Here is a 16,141-nt window from a genome sequence, read left to right as displayed (position 1 = left end):
GCTTCAGAGGCTCAGGCAGGACAAAGGGGAGGCTGCCGTTTTACGAGAGTCCTTCACACCTGAGGGCCTTAGCCTGTGCTTTAAACTTCACAGGGTGGCTTTCAGCCTTTTGGACCAGGAACGCCCCAAGTCCAGAAACAATGTTGACCCCTTCAGCTTCTCCCTCAGTCCCTCAGGGACCGGCACGTGGAGACCCGAGGTCCAGCAGTCTGTAGCCCTCACCCCACACCCCAGGAAGCCCGCTGTCAGTCAGCGGGAAGGACTGAGCCTCAGGCCCCGGGACGGACCGCGCTCTCTTCCCTGTGGCTGCGAGGAGGTAGTGCAAGGCCCTCCCTTCCCAGGTGAAACCCAAGGTGAACAGAAGGCAGGAGCCGCAGTTTAAGGACAGAAGTGAGAAGAGGATGCACATCAAATTGGTTCCCCCAAGTCCTTCTGGGGCCCGACTTCTTTCATTTATTCATCAACCGTTCGAGGCCCACCCTGTGCCAGCCCCTGTGCTAAGCCCTGGGAACGCAACAGTGATCGAGGCAGACAGCGGTCGTGCCCTCGGGGAACTTGCAATCTCTGAGGGCGTCACTGAAGCTGGCAGGGTGCTTCCCGTCCTCCTTTCATTTCCTGGGTCCGCCAGAGGCGGTCAAGGACCTCCGAGGTGTCAGAGAGCGGTGGGGCCCCTTCGTTTAGGCTCACTGTGTGGGCTTGGCGGGACTTTGCTCAGAGACGCTAAGCACAGACTCCCCGCCCCGTGCCCAGGGCTCCTCCGCTGGTGATCAGCCCGGGCTCAGCCTGAGCCCCAGCTTCTGGCTGTTTCCCTGGTGCATGAATGGAGTAGAAGTTTTTCACCACCCCTCTGTCTCCTGGAGAGCCTCTACGGCATGTGACGAGGGACTGGGGACTCGCCACTCCCCCCAGCTTCCTAAACACATCAACCCAGACTCACCCTTGTCCACACCTTGGCGTGTGCACAAGGCTGAGGCTGCGGCGTATTCTCTGCCGGTCCCACGCTCTTCCTTCGCTCTTCCTTCTGCCCTGCCCTGACCCTCCAGGATGGGTCTCCTCTCTTGGAAGAGCCCCTTAGCTCCCCCCTCCTGATTTCAGTAGCTCCCCTGTGGCTTTTTCAGGCCAGCGGAACATCCGTGACTGCTCCAAGTGCAGTAAGCCTGCTAGTCACATGTAAATTGGGCAAAGATGATTTTTCACAGATGGAGAAACCCAGGCCCGGTGAGATCCGCTACTTCTCATCAGGACGTCCCAGTCTTCTCTCTCTCGGCCCATCCTGTATACCCCTCTCAGGAAGAAGGCGAGTTACCTGCCCCTGAACCTCCCTCTTCCCTCCTCCCTGATCCAGGCCATCAGTGTAGTATTAAAGAATAAAATTTGCCAAAGTTGGGCTTCCCTGGTAGTGCAGTGGTTGAGAGTCCGCCTGCCGATGCAGGGGACACGGGTTCGTGCCCCGGTCCGGGAGGATCCCACATGCCGTGGAGCGGCTGGGCCCGTGAGCCATGGCCGCTGAGCCTGCGTGTCCGGAGCCTGTGCTCCGCAACGGGAGAGGCCACAACAGTGAGACACCCGTGTACCGCAAAAAAAAAAAAAAAAAAAATTTGCCAAAGTCTTAGGGAAACAAGACTCATGTTTTATTTCCACAGAGAAACTCTAAAGTAGGAGGCGCCTCCTGAATTTCTGTCACGGTAACTTCAGGTCACAAAATGGAGCAGGTGAAGAAGCAATGGCTGGTGTGTCCACTGAGGCTGACGGTCAAGGAGACACCACAGTGGGTGGGAGGAAACAAGGGATGGACAGATAGGTACCCAACCTGGAAAACGCAGGTGTTAGCACCCATACCAAGAGCTGGGGGAGGGGCACAGTCAGGTCCCTTGATGACTGATGGTTCTCAGGGCTTCGGTCGCAGTTGCAAGTGATTGTCTAGAAGACAAGAAAAGAGAAAATGGTAGAACACGGCCATTCCTAGAGCTGCTGAAACCAGGCATCCTCTCACCCAGCTTCTGCGCCCACAGTTCCCTCGTGTCCTGCCCATGTCACCTGCGGTCCCCTCACTTTCACTCCTCCCTAAAACAAATATTACCTCTTCCCCACCGGCGACTCGCGTCTTTCTGCCTCTGAGCCTTTAAACCCGAAAGGTGCCCCTCACTACAGTCCCCCCCGCCCCCGCCCTACAATGCCTATCCTGTTCCCACTGCTTAACCGAGCCTGCCTTGCTGTTCTCTGGCCCTGCCTCTGTCAGGCCACTACCCAGCACTCAGAGGGTGTTCCGAGTGTTCTAGGTCATCTTCTCATGAGCTTTTCTCCACACCCCACGCTGGGGTCTCCTCCTTAATACCTTTAGTGTGTCCACCCAGAGCAAAGGGAGGGCCAAGCCCCCAGCCCTCCCTCCCCCCGCCCACCCCCGGGGCGGCAGGCCTCAGCTCCTGGCTGCAGCCTTGCACAGCTCACTGACACTCACCTACCAAAACTTCACCCACTGCAGCAGGTCAGGTCGCGCCCGGGAAGCCTGCAGGACGAGGAGAATGTCTGAGTGGACAGAGCGCCGTCCCCGGCACACCCTCTGGCCTCAGACCCCTTCTCTCGCCAGCCGGATTTTCTCTGCCCCAGTACTTACCGAGGAAGAAACCGTGACTCCGCACTGTAAAGAGAAGATCAGAGGAGGTGAGGTGAGGACCTCGGTGCCCTCTCTGTTCTCGACCATGTCCTTAGGGCTCAGGAAGGGCCCATGGCGGGGACAGGCTCAGGTCAGGATCACCCCAAAGGTCCTTTGGTCTGATTGTGGCCCTTCAGCCACAGCAGATATCTCACCCTGAGTGCATTTTACCCAAGATGATATTGAATATGGTCCCTGAGCACACACTGACCAAGGGGGGTGAAAAGAGGAAAGGTAGGTCTCCCTCTGCCTGCTAGGGGGATAGAAATTGGCCACGAGCAATGGGCAGAAGTGGATACCCACAGGTAGTGTTAACTACATCTTCACCTCCTTTCAGTCAGCAGCTAGTTTCTGATCTCTCAGTAGAAGTCCTCTCCCCAAGGGCAGGGGCTTTATTACTCTGAGAGATGGAGGGATAATACTGCCTGTTTGTGCGTTTCTAACCAGCCTAATTAGTATGTAGCACATTCATTTACTGAATTTATCAGATTGTTTTCTTTGCACCCGTATAAAACAAAATCGTCACATTGTTCCTGTTATCTCCTTTGTGAAAGGAAGCATTTATTTTCCCACCAACCAAGAGTCTCTGGGCTGGCCTCCTCTCCCCAAGAAAGGTCAGCAGACCAAGGAAACCTGTCTGTCTGTTTTGCCGTGTGTCGTGTGATTTTTTTTTTTTTTTTTTTTGAGCCTTATATTCCTCACTGAGAGGATTTGGGTCCCAGTTTTCTCCATGGCAGGCGATGCACCCACGGCTCCCCTAGAACCTTTTCTGAGTGAGTGGGTGTGACCCTTCTACCCTTCTCTTCCAAACTGCTCTCAGGGAGCTGGAGTCCCCCTGCACAGGGGTGGGGAGACATGACTATCAAAGCGAACAGGATTCGGCCTCAGCTAGCCTACCCAGAGGACCTTGGCAGTGAAGGCCTCCCCTGTCACCCCCAGGCAGACCCCGTGCAGTGGGAGTCAGGAAGGTTGCAAGCCTTACCTTAGTGGGGATCTGGGCTGAGTGCTGCCCCCCACTGGCAGTAGGGTATTTCTGCTGGTTATAATCGTAGTTCTGCGGAAGGAAGCAGGGGGCGGGAGAGAAGGGATGAAGGCATTTTGCTCCCACATCCCGGCCCTGGCTGGACCTTTCTCGAAGCCCCTGCCTCCTCCCCTCCTTGTGTCATGTGTTTTCTTCTACAGAATCTCCTTGAGCCAGAGTCCACGCCCTCACCTCGCTTTATGGTCCCAGCCCAGATGGCCCTGCCTCTCTCGTCCCTCTCCACCTCTCCCAGCTCCTCAAGTGTCCCTGGGGAGGTGAGGCGAGGAGACCAAGGAAAGAAGTGAAGTCTGAATCAGGTGGTCGGGTGGCAGTTACCTTAGAAGCTACAGCTGCCGCATCCTGGCATCCTGTGCCAGGCTGAGAAAATTACAGAACGGGGGGCATGGGGAGAGAGAACTGCAGATTGGCCAGACCCGGGAGCAAGGCTGAGAGGAACCAGGGACCTTCTAGGGCCTCCTGAGGGAGGGGCTCACCTGACCAGCAGCGCCTACCCTCCTCTGGTCTGATGACACACGGATGCAAAGGGAGAGGGCGCCGCGGTGAGGGTGGCTCCGTGGTGCTTCAGGCCTTGCTGGACTCTCGAGGCTCCAGCATCCCACCACCCAGGCTCTGCCCTCCCTTTAGAGCCCCAGCATCCCGCCCAGCCCACCCCACCCCTCTCAGTGGTCTGTGATAAGCGCTGCCTACAGAGAAGGCCTGGAGGAAACTGATGGCCCAGATAGACACAGGACAGATCTCTACACTCAGCATTGGGCAGCCAGGGTAGAGAACGGGTTGGCAACACCTCCGCCACCCAGGCACCTGGAGCCGGAGCTAGAATAACAAATGAGCGGTACCCGCACAAGCTCCCGGGGCAGAGCTGGGCACCTCAGCCCCAGCCCGCCTTCTGCCTGCAGCAAACCCCGCTCCCCTCACAGGCCTTTTAATCCCTGTTCCCAAATGCTGTTCTCTATACGGTCCTTGGAAGGATGGTCTGTTATTCATAGAGGCGAAGTGGAGTACGTTAGGTTAGCTCTGGGTCAAAGGAGAGAAAGGAAGGGGAGAAATACAAGAAAGGAGATGGAGTCCCCTTAAGAAGCACTGCAGGTGCGCTGGCCACCTCCCCTGCCCCGATCGAGGCAAGAGGAGAATCTCCTCAGTAGGAGGGAAGTTTAGTTCCTGCCATTGTCACTTCTCTACTAGAAACACACACACACACACACTCACTCACTCACTCACTCTCTCTCTCTCTCTCAGGGTCAGAATGTTCTTCCCAAGTCTGGCTTAACTCTCTGCCTTACCCAGACCTGAATTCTAACCCACTATTAGGCCTTACACCGTGGGCACAAACTGGCAGGCCGTGGGCCTCCGGACATTTTTTGCTTTTGGTCCACATGTTTAAATTAAATTAGTTGAAAACCAGATTTCTAGCTTTTCTTGAAAAATCAGACAATGTGGCCCCATCTGTCCAGCCTCACGTGCCCACATGGACAAGTGAGTGGGCAGCCCTTGCCTCAGTGCCCAAGCGTCCTGATTCCCGAAGGCCACTGGCCATGCGGAATGGACGTGTGGCCTTTGACAGGACCCAGAGGCCCTGCCCATCCTTCCCAGAACCCAGATAATCAGACCCCCTGCAGCTGCCTGCACTCGACCATGACCCTCCGTCCTCCCCCCATGCACACTGCCCTCCCGCCGCCCTTCAACTTTCCTCCTTAGTGACCCCTTTCCAGCTCTGAGAGTTGGCCCCAGTCCCAGGTCCCTCCCTCTTCCCCACCCCATGGTCCCCTCCACCTGCTCACGGCAGCTGTGGCTTCCCCCAAGCCAGGCCACGCCCAGCCGGAACAGCAGCAGGCGGAGACAGTGGCTGGCTTCATGATCTTGTGCCTGTGGAGGCCCTAACCCTGGACCTCGGCTTTTATCCCAGGGAGGACCTCCCACTCTGCTCCTTCTTCAGTGACTCACAGCTTCCCTCTCCCATCCCACCTCCACGGGTGAGGCGTTGCGCAGAGGGAGGAAAGTGGGAAGGGAGGAAAGTGGGAAGGGAGCAAGGCACCCCCCCTCAGCAGGGATGGGGAGGAACCGGAACAGAACCTGCAAGCCACTGCCCAGGGCCCAGAACCCCACGTCCTCAGAGCTGAGCTTCCCGACCCTGAAATGAGGGGTCCCACTGCCCTTACCTCAGTAATTGCTTTCCAGTTCAAGAAAGGAGTGCTTTGTTTGAACTTCTGGAGGGAGAAGGAGAGATGAGTGGGCCATGAGGAAAGAGAATTCCAAGGGTGGAGGGGGGCAGCTGGTTGGGAAAGTTTGGCGCTGGGTGTAGTTTGGGGTTAGATAAAGATAAGCCTACCAGAGACTGAGGGTGTCAGCATTTCTGGTGGCATTGGTGATAAGACTTGGCTGAGATTACCTATCTCAAAAGTGAGAAGAGGGGGAATTTTGTGACAAGTAGGCTGGAGGGAGGGGTAGCTGCCTTGAGGGAGGGAGGGGAAAGGGACAGGATGACCAGGATCCTCAGTTCTTCAAAGACGGAGAATTCTCCTACCTCCCAGAGTCGACAGAAGTAGAGGAAGATGCGAGTCCTGAGGTCTGGGATTTGGTTCTGTGGATGAAAGTGGGGAACAGGTGAGCAGGGAGTCTGACCCCTGCTCACCTAAGCCCCTCTGCTCCTGCGACCACCATTCCTCAGCCTACAGGATTCACTGTGACTAAGGTCCAGGGGGAGCTGGGTGTCTTTAGGGACACCAGAAAACTGTTTCTGGAAACAAGGAGAGAGAAGCTAGGTCTCTGGAGCCACTGACCACCCCTCCGCCACATACACAGCACACGACACCATTCTTCTCTAGCCCCATTTACCCCCCGGCCTCAGGCAGAACACAGCTGTGGCAAAACCTCAGGACCAGAACCTGCCCCTGACATGCCCACCTTTGCACCTGTCACGCCACCTCCAGCCCATCTCCCAAAGCTGTAGGGCTGAAGTCTCCCCTTCCTAACCCCTCCTGGAACAACAGTGGAGATGTAAGAAAGGAGGAGACACCAGGAGTGTGGGAGAGCTGATATTTATTTCAAGGACCAGAGTTGAGATTAGTGGGGAGACAGTGGCTTCCTTGGTCAGGGGGACTTCCCTGGTGGCGCAGTGGTTAAGAATCCGCCTGCCAATGCAGGGGACATGGGTTCGAGCCCTGGTCCGGGAAGATCCCACATGCCACGGAGCAACTAAGCCTGTGCGCCACAACTACTGAGCCTGTGCTCTAGAGCCCACGAGCCACAACTACTGAGCCCACGTGCCACAACTACTGAAGCCCACGCACCTAGAGCCCGTGCTCTGCAACAAGAGAAGCTACCGCAATGGGAAGCCTGCGCACGGCAATGAAGAGTAGCCCCCGCTCTCCGCAACTAGAGAAAGACCACACACAGCAACGAAGACCCAACGCAGCCAAAAATAAAAATTAAAACTAAATAAAAATTTTTTAAAAAAGAGAATGGGTGGGGCCCCCATTCATCTGGAGGTCACGGGGTGTGAAAACTCCTCTGGTCCTGAGCAAAGAAATTAGTCCTAAGGGGGAGGTCAATGACTAGGAATTCAGGGACTCGTGCACCTAGCCAAGGGTAGATTGGACCCCTGCTCCGGAAATCCGCAGGGACCTTTTGGCCCACGGCAGTCATCGGGGCAAATCCAGAGAGTCCAGCTTGGGCTTGAAACCCACCCCGCCCCCATACTTGCCAGGAACGTTTGGTCCCCCCTCCTTACTCCTCACCCTGGCTGAAGTCCTCGGCTGCCTCGTCGCCCCTCCCTCCGCCGTGAAGGAGCTGGGGACGCTCCATCCTCTTCTCTGCCCACCTCTGTGCTGCCCCTTCCCTAGGAGATCCGATCCTCGGGGGAGCCACCCCAAATGAATGCCGCCTGACTGCAAGCACTCCCCTTACTGCCCCCCTGGATGTGCAAAAACGTTTGGCTGTCAGTCCTCTGGCCCTCTGGGAAGTATCTGTGTGTGCCCTGGTTCTCCCATCAGACCCTAAGTGCCCCATGCTCAGGGGCCTGGTCTCCCCGTGGTCCATGGTAGGGCGTCTCACCCCTACCAGAGACAGTTCTTTACGAAACAGAACAAAACAGTCTATTTTGTGCATCCAAAACAGGACTCTGCTGTACCTGGGAGCTTCTGCATCTCCTGTCTTTCACTCCCCACCTTACTGCCAGAAAGTGACGTTCTTGAGGGCTGTCCCTTTGCCTCCCCACCTGCCACCAACCCCCTCCCTCACACGTTCTGGAGGGCAGGGGTCCTAGTCTGCCTTCTTTTACGTGAAGGGTCAGAAACTACGCTGCTCACAGGAGCCAGGCGGGCGGCTAGAAGAACTGTGGTGGGCGGTGGGAGTCTGACCAAGAGGGGCCCGGTGTTGCCATACTGTTCTTTAAAAATGAATCAAACAGTCAGTGGCCCGCAGATTGCAGCTTCTGCCTTTGGTATCTGGATTGTTTGTTTGTTCTTCGCCTCCTCTCTCAGTCCACACCCTCTGCTCTGGAGGTACATCTGCTATTCTGGTGTCAAATCAGCTTGACCAGGGCTTCCGCTGCAGGAGGAAGGGGTGGGCGGGGAGGAAGGAGAAGCAGGTTCTGGGCCCCAAGCGACTCCTAACATTGCATATGTGCAGGACCCGGACTCACGACACCGCCAGGCTCTTGGCGTGTTCGCTTCCTTTCCCCATCTCTCCGGGCATCAGTCCTCAGGTGGTCTTTTAGCTTCACCTGATGATTCGGTCCGTCCCCTACCTCTGCCTCTGGTTCCTGAGGATTAGGCCTACTGACTCTCCCCTTAACCTTCTGGTGTCAAAGGGGAAACTGAGGTTCAGACCAGTTCGGGTCTGCATGTTGAGACATGAAAGAGGCCCATTGCCTCCTGGTCCCCCCACTCCCAGCTGCTTGCAATTTCCCCCTCTCTTTTCAGGTCTCTGCTGTCCTTCCTCCTTGTTTTCATCTTTTCTTTTTGAAGCACTGGCTGGAATGCTGTCTTCGTGACCATCATCATTGCTCCCTGGCTCACCAAGCAAGGGTTTAGCTTTCTTCTCTATATCCCTTCTCCCACAAAGATCAGAATGAACGGCCTTCCAGCCCTTACCTTGCTGATGGTGTCCCAGTTCATGAAACCCAGCTTGGATTTTAAATTCTGCAGAGAAAAAGAAGGAGAATGACCAAATTGGGTCATCATGTAATTGGCTCAGGGCCCCAGGACAAGAGAGGTCAAGGGCCACTGCTGACAGTCATTATAGAAAGAAGACTTCAGCCTGTGGGACCAAGGGACAGAGGTTTGATTTTGCAAAGGAGAGCGAGCAGAGCACTCTTGTCGAACTCACCTTCCAGAAAGTGTCCAAGCCGAAGAGCCCAGGAAACAGCTGAGAGTTCTAAGGGACGGATGAGAAATGGGATGAGAGTAAGGACCCAGCTGTGAGCACGAGGCAGGGGCAGGAGATGTGGGTGTCGGGCGGAGGCAGCCCAAGGAGGAGTGACGTCCTCATTCACCAAGATGTTGGTTCTATTGACAGCTTCCCCTCCCCCACCAGACCCTTGCCCCTGGGTGGGGAAAAGGGAGCTGATGGTCAAGCTCTACATCCTGTCGAGCACGCCACCTATCATCCCACTCCTGGCCCACCCTTCTCCGCCTCTGGTCAAGCCACCTTCTCCTCTTCTCAACACAGTACCTAAGAGCCCCACCTCCAGAAAGCCTTCCTGGACTGACTCGCTACTTGCTCAGCAGAATAACCCCACCCAGTCCCTCGAATCATATCCATATTCGTGCTCCCCCCCCATGCCCTGCCCCCCGCAAACACTGCTAGTAGCCAATATGTAGTCCCACTGTGCGCGGGGCACTGCACCTCCACCCGCCTCTTTCCCACGTGGAGATGCCTCCACTGTACAGATGGAGAAACTGAAACGTAGGGCTGTCCAACAGCTTTTCTCAGCATCTGTCTCCGTGTCAGACTCCAGTGTTGGGACTCTGAACCACCCTGATGTGATTATGATGCAGAAAGCGCTGCAGTAACTGAGGGGGGTGAAAAGTTAGGCTTTGCTGTCCCCATGTTACCCAAGAGGGAGCCTGGGCTCAGAGAGGTTAATCGACTTGCCTGATGACACACAGATGACAGGTAACGCAGCTGGCGTTTGAACCCCCCATCTTCTGAATCAAAGTTCGCTGCCTTTCCACTTGTCAACCCTGCCTTCTTAAATATGGTTTAAAAAAATACCCCCTTGATGATTCTGTCATTTTTGTCTGTTTTTTCACCTCATGATATATTGAAGACTTTGGTAGTATAAAACTAGAAATAGAATTACAAACTGGGAGAGGGTTCCTTAAAACCTGTCTACCCAGGAAAGGTTAGTATCCCTGATATGCAAGGAGCTCTCCCGAGAGCCTTCCAGGTGGCATCACCACCCCTCGCCTCCTCCTCCCCGTTAGGCGTGCTCCTCGCCCTGTGGGCCCCACTCAACCCCGGGGCACGGGCTGGCAGCCTCTCCAGAATGCCTGTTAGAAACCAGAATCTCAGCCCCACCCCAGCCCTGCTGAATGCGAATCTGTATTTTCACAAGACCTCTAGGTGATTCCTGTGAGCCTTAGCCAACACTTCCTCTGTCAGCACAGCCGTTGCTGAGGGAGAGGCAGATTTCCAGAATAACTAGGAGGGAAATGTACGCTCTCGAAACACTGTTTCCATGTACGCTCTGGAAACAGTCTCCATGTACGCTCTCGAAACACTGTTTCCATGTACGCTCTCGAAACACTGTTTCCATGTACGCTCTCGAAACACTGTTTCCAAAGTCCTTCAGAGAAGTCACCCGAATACTGTTTCCCCGCAGGGTATAGGACGTTTGAAACAATCATGTTTCTAGAAGGATTGGTTTTCATACGATTTTTCACAGCCCCATCTGTGGTATAAAGTGAGGCATATCGTGTAAGGATCTGCAATTAATTATTACTTCGGAGCTGGTTAGTCTTTTCAGGAGCATGTGTTTGGTTTCTTCCCTCTAGATTGTAAATTCCCCAGAGAGGGGGTTGGGACCAGAGCTAGCCTTAGGACGGGGGGCCGGAGCGGAGTTGCCTTGAGGAGGGCGCACAGCTGCCGTGATGAGCTGCCGTCACTGCAAGTTCGCCTCTCACCTGACCCCCAGATTCCCCGGACACGTGGACTTCACTGCGTGGATTATCGCACGGCGGGAGAGAGAAAGAGAAACTCTCATGTCCCACGAAGACACCTAGTCCAATCCCCAGACTGCAGTATTTTAACTCCGTGGCTGGCCCGGGTCCGCCGACCCGGCGGCAGTCAGCCCGTTCCCCGCCCATCCCTCAATGCCTCTTGTTTTCCTTCCCACCGTTTGGGGCAGATCTGCACAGACACGCCCTCGCCAGACGCTCACCTCGGGTTTGTTCCCACCACTTCCACCCCTGCTACCCAAGGAGGAGCTGGTATTGTATCCCAGCAAGGGAAAGCGAGAGTCCATGTGGGGTCTCCAAAGGGCTTGGAAGGGCCCAAATTGTTCCCAAAATAGGAAGTCATCCCATAATAGGCACTATGATATTTTCACGCCCTGCCCAAGCTCCACACTGTCCCATCTTCAGCCGGTCAGTCACGGAAGGAAGTTATTCGGGGCACGGAGAAGGGTAGGTGTGGCCACGTGTATTTGGAAATGTGGGGTAATTGGGGGATTCTGAGCTGCTGCCGTCCAACCTCCACTTCATGCCAGGGGTGGAAAAGCCACTGGAGACCAACTTCATAAGAGCCGTGACCCTGGCACCCTGGGGCTCCTTCGGCCCTCCTCCTGCCTCTCCTCACCCCTCACCCTCTCCTGGAACCTAGAAAGGAGAAGGGACCCCTAGAATCCTTACCTGGGAGTAACCGCCTTGATCAAAATTTCTAGAGTTTTCGAAGGGTCAGTTGTAGGTGGGGGGAGGGGAAGCAGGTAATACAGGGAGCAGTAAATTAACACTTGGCTTGCTCTTGCCTGAGACCCTCCTCTTGCCTGAGGCCTTTCCCAGATCCCCAAGGAAGCCAGCTGTGCCCCCTCTCAGCAGGACCCCTGATGGGAGTTCTACCCCAATCCGGCTGCCAGGTAGTGGTCCCCTCCTGGCCCTCTCACCCCTCACGTAGGGACACTGTATTTGTTAGCGTCCACACCTCAGCTCTGTAAATGTCCTTAAGTTTCCACGTGCGGTTCTGCCCCAATCCTCCTGGGAGCTTCCCAAACAAGTGTCATGTTTCCCTGTGCCCACCTCTCTTGCTCCATCCACTACCCCAGCTCTAGTCCAATTCGCCAAGTGGACACGCCTGCAGAAATAGAGGTCAGACGGGAGACAGGGCAGCCCCGGCATCAGGGAGTGGATGACGAGGGGCTAGAGTGAGCACCGTAGGCAGGGCACCTCTTCTGGAAATTAGAGGGCACATTTAAGCCACACTTCCTGGTGAGGCTGGGAAGGTGGGGAACAGAAGCTGAGGGAGCCCAGGATGACAGCTCCGGTGACGCCACCTACCCTGGGGCTGGCAGCTTTCGGGAAGACCTCGGAGTGGGTTTCCTCAGCAGGGACCACCAGGGGCCCCACCTCTGCCTTCAACAAAGGAGAATTTACCCAGTGGAGCTCAGAACTGCCACCGCTGCTGCTGTTGCTGCCGCCGCTGCTGCCACCACTGATGCTGCCACCGCTGTTCCTGCCATCACTGCTGCTTCCCTGAGGGTCAGGAAGAGATCAGAGTGAGGTCTAAAGATGAGGACACCGAGATTGCTTTCCTCTCTCCCCGGCCTCCCTTGCTCAGGACTATTTCCCGCCCGGTCTGAGGGGAGCAGAATTTCTGCAGAATGCCCCAGGTTGTCCTGTCCTCTTACCCCAGAGTTGCTAGAGCTTCCACCTGAGCCAGATGGTGGGCGGTTGGTGCATTGCAGAGGGAAGGGGACGGGTGAGGTTTGAGACTTCAGTCAAAGCCATCCCCACAGGCCAGGCTCTCCTGCTTCCCTGGCTTGGCCTTCTTTCCCATCGCATCTCTCTTCCATGCCCATCTCACTCTTCCAAGCCTCCTCCCCACACCTATCTCTCCCCTGTCCTATCTGCCTCTTCCCTCAACCCCTCCCCTGCCCATCTTTCTTTCCTCTTCGTCTCTCCCACTTTCTATCACACGCATCCAAACAGACTCTTCCTCTTACCTCTGCATTTGGGTTGTCGCTGCTTCTCCTTGAGCCATAAGGAGGTTGGGCCACATCTGCCTGCAGGGAGGGTGAGACTGAGCATGGGATCGGGAAGGACACGGGGGAAACGCCAAAAGTGTGGGCTTGAAGGGAGGGAGGTGGCAGGCATCAGGGCCAGGGTGATGTCCTGATGTACCTGAGTGTTGGTGCCTAGGTTGTATGCCCCTCCATAGCCTTCATGGCCCCAGGAGCCTCCCTGAGAGTTGGTCCCAAAGCTGCCACCTGAGCCTCCAGAATACACCTGGTCCCAGGGAATCCCTGGACCTCCAGGATTGCCTGGAGAGCCAGAGGAGCCATGGCCTCCAGATGGAGGCTGCCCATTGGTTCCCTGCAAGAACAACGTGGCCGCACTGAGTGTGTGTGGCCACCTCCCTCTGGGATGGGGTAGGACAGGCAGAGCAACTCAGATAGAGAAGCCACAGGGAGAAGCAGGTGGAGAGAGACCTCAGGGTGGTGGGGGAGGGATGCCTAACGTAGAAGGAAACTGGCCCAGACAGCCACCAATAAGGGAGCCCTTCCTCCTATTAACTGCTTCCCAGGACTCTCAACCCAGCTGCCCGCAGCCTCCCATTTCCACACCCGGCTTCCAGCCACTCACCAAAGCACCGTTGCCGCCAGGCATCCCCTGCGAGGAGCTGTGGGCAGCGTCCACTCCGTGCTGAATGACATTCTCAGCCTGTCTGCCAGCCTCACTCCCAGTGTTTCCAAGAGCATGGGCCGCTTCCTCAACCCCACGGGCGAGAGCATCCCCCACGCCGGGGCCCATGGTCTCCTTGACTCCAGAACCTGCTGCCTCTCCATCCCCTCCGCCAGTGGCCTCCCCGACTCCGTGCTTGATGGCCTCTCCCGCCCCGTGTCCAGTGGTCTCCATGGCCCCTGCTCCAGAGCTCTCCCCTCCACTCAGCAGTAGGCCAGCCTCCCCACTGCCCAGGCACAGGGCCAGCAGGAGGCAGGCCAGACACCCCTGTAGCTTCATCTCTGCCTCGTTCCTTCTCTCCTGAGTGTCTTCTTCCCACCCAAGTTTACTCGCTTGCCCTTTCTCTTTCCCTGCGTCTGCGTGCCCTCCTCCCTTCTCTCCTTCCTTCTGACTTCTCGTTCTCCCTTCCTCTAGGTCTGCAGTCTTCTCTCTCCTTTCCCAGATGTTCCTGTTTTCCCACAGCCCTTGTCCCCGCTGCTACTCCTTATACTGTAGCTTGGAAGAAGGTGGCAGGGCTGGGCAGCCCAGAGTCCCTCCCCACAGTGACTCAGGCCCAGCCACCCATAGGTGAGCTGTAATTGTGAGCCTGAGAGCCTGTGTCGAAACAGAGAGGGAGCCCGTGCATCAGGGAGGGAGGGGGAAATGGGATGAGACCGGTGCCAAAGTGTTCCCATTTCCCAACCCCAGGAGTCTGGGGCGCAGGGTAGGAGGTCGCATCTGAGGTGATAGGCTGGTAGTGTCTCCTAGAGGTGGTGTGTGTGTGGGGGGGGGGACTTAGGAGAGAGGAATCAGGCAGGACCTCATCAGGGGGGCGAGGGTAGGGAACCCAGCGGGATAGGACCCACCCTAGGTATAAGTCAGCCTGGGTCGGGGACGCCAGAATGGCAGGACGCCACCTGCCGCTGCAGGTGCCCTTCCTCAGCCTTCCTCTCCGTTTCCATCGGCCTTTGTCTCTCCCATCTCTCTCCCCTCCCATACTGCCACCTAAAGGTGACTGCCTCACACTTCCACACCTTCCAGCCACAGAGAGCCTGGGACCCAGGAGACCGCCCTCAGTGGGGACGCCAGGCATCTGTCGGGGAAGGAAGTGGCTACGACCCTGAGAGGGGTCATCGGGGCGCCTCAGTTAGCATCCCGGCTGCTCTGAGCTGAGAAAGCTGGGTGGAGCTGGGGAGCTGGGCAGGCAGGCGGGCCACCCCCAAGGAATGAGGGGGCGAGGAAGACCTAGGGAGGGAGCTGCTGACCCAGGCACCCATCCTGTTTACCGGGCCTGGTGGGGGCACGTGTGTGAGCTCACGGCCTGCCGCGAGGGCTGGGACTACACCAGCGCACCCCCACTGCTGCCCCCAGCCCCTCCCAGAGGGGCCAGAGTGGCACTGGTAAGGGAGGAGGGGTCAGCACAGGGGCAGGAGCCCCGGGTCAGCCAGTGGCCCTCTCCCCTGGGCCCAGCTCAGGATGCAGAACTCGGGCAGCCTCCCGAGGTCTCATCGCTGCTCAGCGAGCGAGGCTGCTTCTCCACTCCCAGGAACCCCAGGCCCTCCCACTTGGCACTGCCTTGTATCGCTGGGACTCATCGCCGAGTTAGGAGGGGCCGGTTTCTATCCGCCTTTCTCAGCGTCTCTCCGTCAGTCTCTCTCTCCACCCCAACACCTTCACCCCAACATGTAACACCCATCACCTCTCACGATGTAAACACAATGCCTGTCTGTCCTCCGCTGCTCCTTCCTAGCTCCTTATTATCCCATCGCTGACTCTTTAATGATGATAATAGTGGTGGGGGTAATAACAATAAAAATCATCATCATCGCTGTAGCTGCAGTTTATCCAGGTGCCCAGCACCAGACTAAGCACTTTAAGGCTCAGACAGCCCTGGGAGAATCGGTCTTATTCTCAGCCTGTCTGCCAGCCTCACTCCCAGTGTTTCAAGAGCATGGGCCGCTTCCTCAACCCCACGGGCGAGAGCATCCCCCACCCCGGGGCCCATGGCCTCCCTGACTCCAGAGCCTGTTGCCTCCCCATGGGATGACTCGGCGATGGGTCCCAGTCCCAGTGACCCAAGGCAGTGCCAAACGGGAGGACCTGGGGTTCCTGGGAGTGGAGGAGCAGACACCACATTTAGGGACCGAGAACTTGGGGCTCGGAGGGGACATGGTGAGTATGCGGTAGAGGCAAAGCTAAGCCCAGCCTGTCTCATTCCTGAGCCTGGCTTCCAGCGTATTCTGTCATCTCCGTGTCTCAGACCTTCCCCTGCTTTTCGAAGCCCTCATTCTTCCCTGGATAGAATTAGTTTGGATTTTGCTCCGGGGCCATGTAAGGGGCAGAGAGCAGGAGGAAATCTGAGGCCTCCGGGGTTGGCGATGGACATCCCAGCCCCCTGAGCCTGCTGCTTCCCATTCCCGCGGGGCAGGACCACAGGGCAGGAGGTGGTGTGTGTGCTCACTGACTCCAGGACTCCTTCCCACACTTCCTTCGCGGGACACCCTCACCATGGTGTAGAGCTGCCCTCTCCCTTCTCTGTTACTAATATTTTTCTTTAAGCCAGCTTACTTT

General features: G+C 56.7%; 1 protein-coding gene across 1 annotated transcript; it reads right to left on the bottom strand.

Moving 5' to 3' along the window:
* Positions 1 to 1,629: 1,629 nt before the first annotated feature.
* Positions 1,630 to 14,190, bottom strand: DMKN (dermokine). Its single transcript, XM_060289508.1, has 12 exons — positions 13,444 to 14,190; positions 13,031 to 13,296; positions 12,853 to 12,912; positions 12,284 to 12,382; positions 9,021 to 9,068; positions 8,786 to 8,833; positions 6,217 to 6,273; positions 5,852 to 5,899; positions 3,636 to 3,707; positions 2,615 to 2,638; positions 2,459 to 2,506; positions 1,630 to 1,920 (listed from the first exon to the last, which is right to left on the bottom strand). The coding sequence occupies exons 1-11, from the start codon at positions 13,868 to 13,870 to the stop codon at positions 2,459 to 2,461; spliced, it is 1,197 nt and encodes a 398-aa protein (XP_060145491.1). The 5' UTR covers positions 13,871 to 14,190; the 3' UTR covers positions 1,630 to 1,920.
* Positions 14,191 to 16,141: the final 1,951 nt, after the last annotated feature.

This window comes from Globicephala melas, chromosome 19, assembly GCF_963455315.2.
Source record: "Globicephala melas chromosome 19, mGloMel1.2, whole genome shotgun sequence".
In the NCBI taxonomy this organism is placed as follows: Eukaryota; Metazoa; Chordata; class Mammalia; order Artiodactyla; family Delphinidae; genus Globicephala; species Globicephala melas.
The sequence above is the reverse complement of the archived record's forward strand: the minus strand, read 5'-3'. Positions and strand labels throughout refer to the sequence as shown.

Coding starts and splice junctions, on each gene's coding strand:
- DMKN (XM_060289508.1), bottom strand. CDS start 13,870: ATGAAGCTACAGGGGTGTCTGGCCTGCCTCCTGCTGGCCCTGTGCCTG. Junction 13,297..13,443: donor GGGAGGCTGCGGGCAGCTGG/GTTGAGAGTCCT, acceptor TCTCTATCTGAG/TTGCTCTGCCTGTCCTACCC. Junction 2,639..3,635: donor CAGCCCAGATCCCCACTAAG/GTAAGGCTTGCA, acceptor TTCTCTTTACAG/TGCGGAGTCACGGTTTCTTC.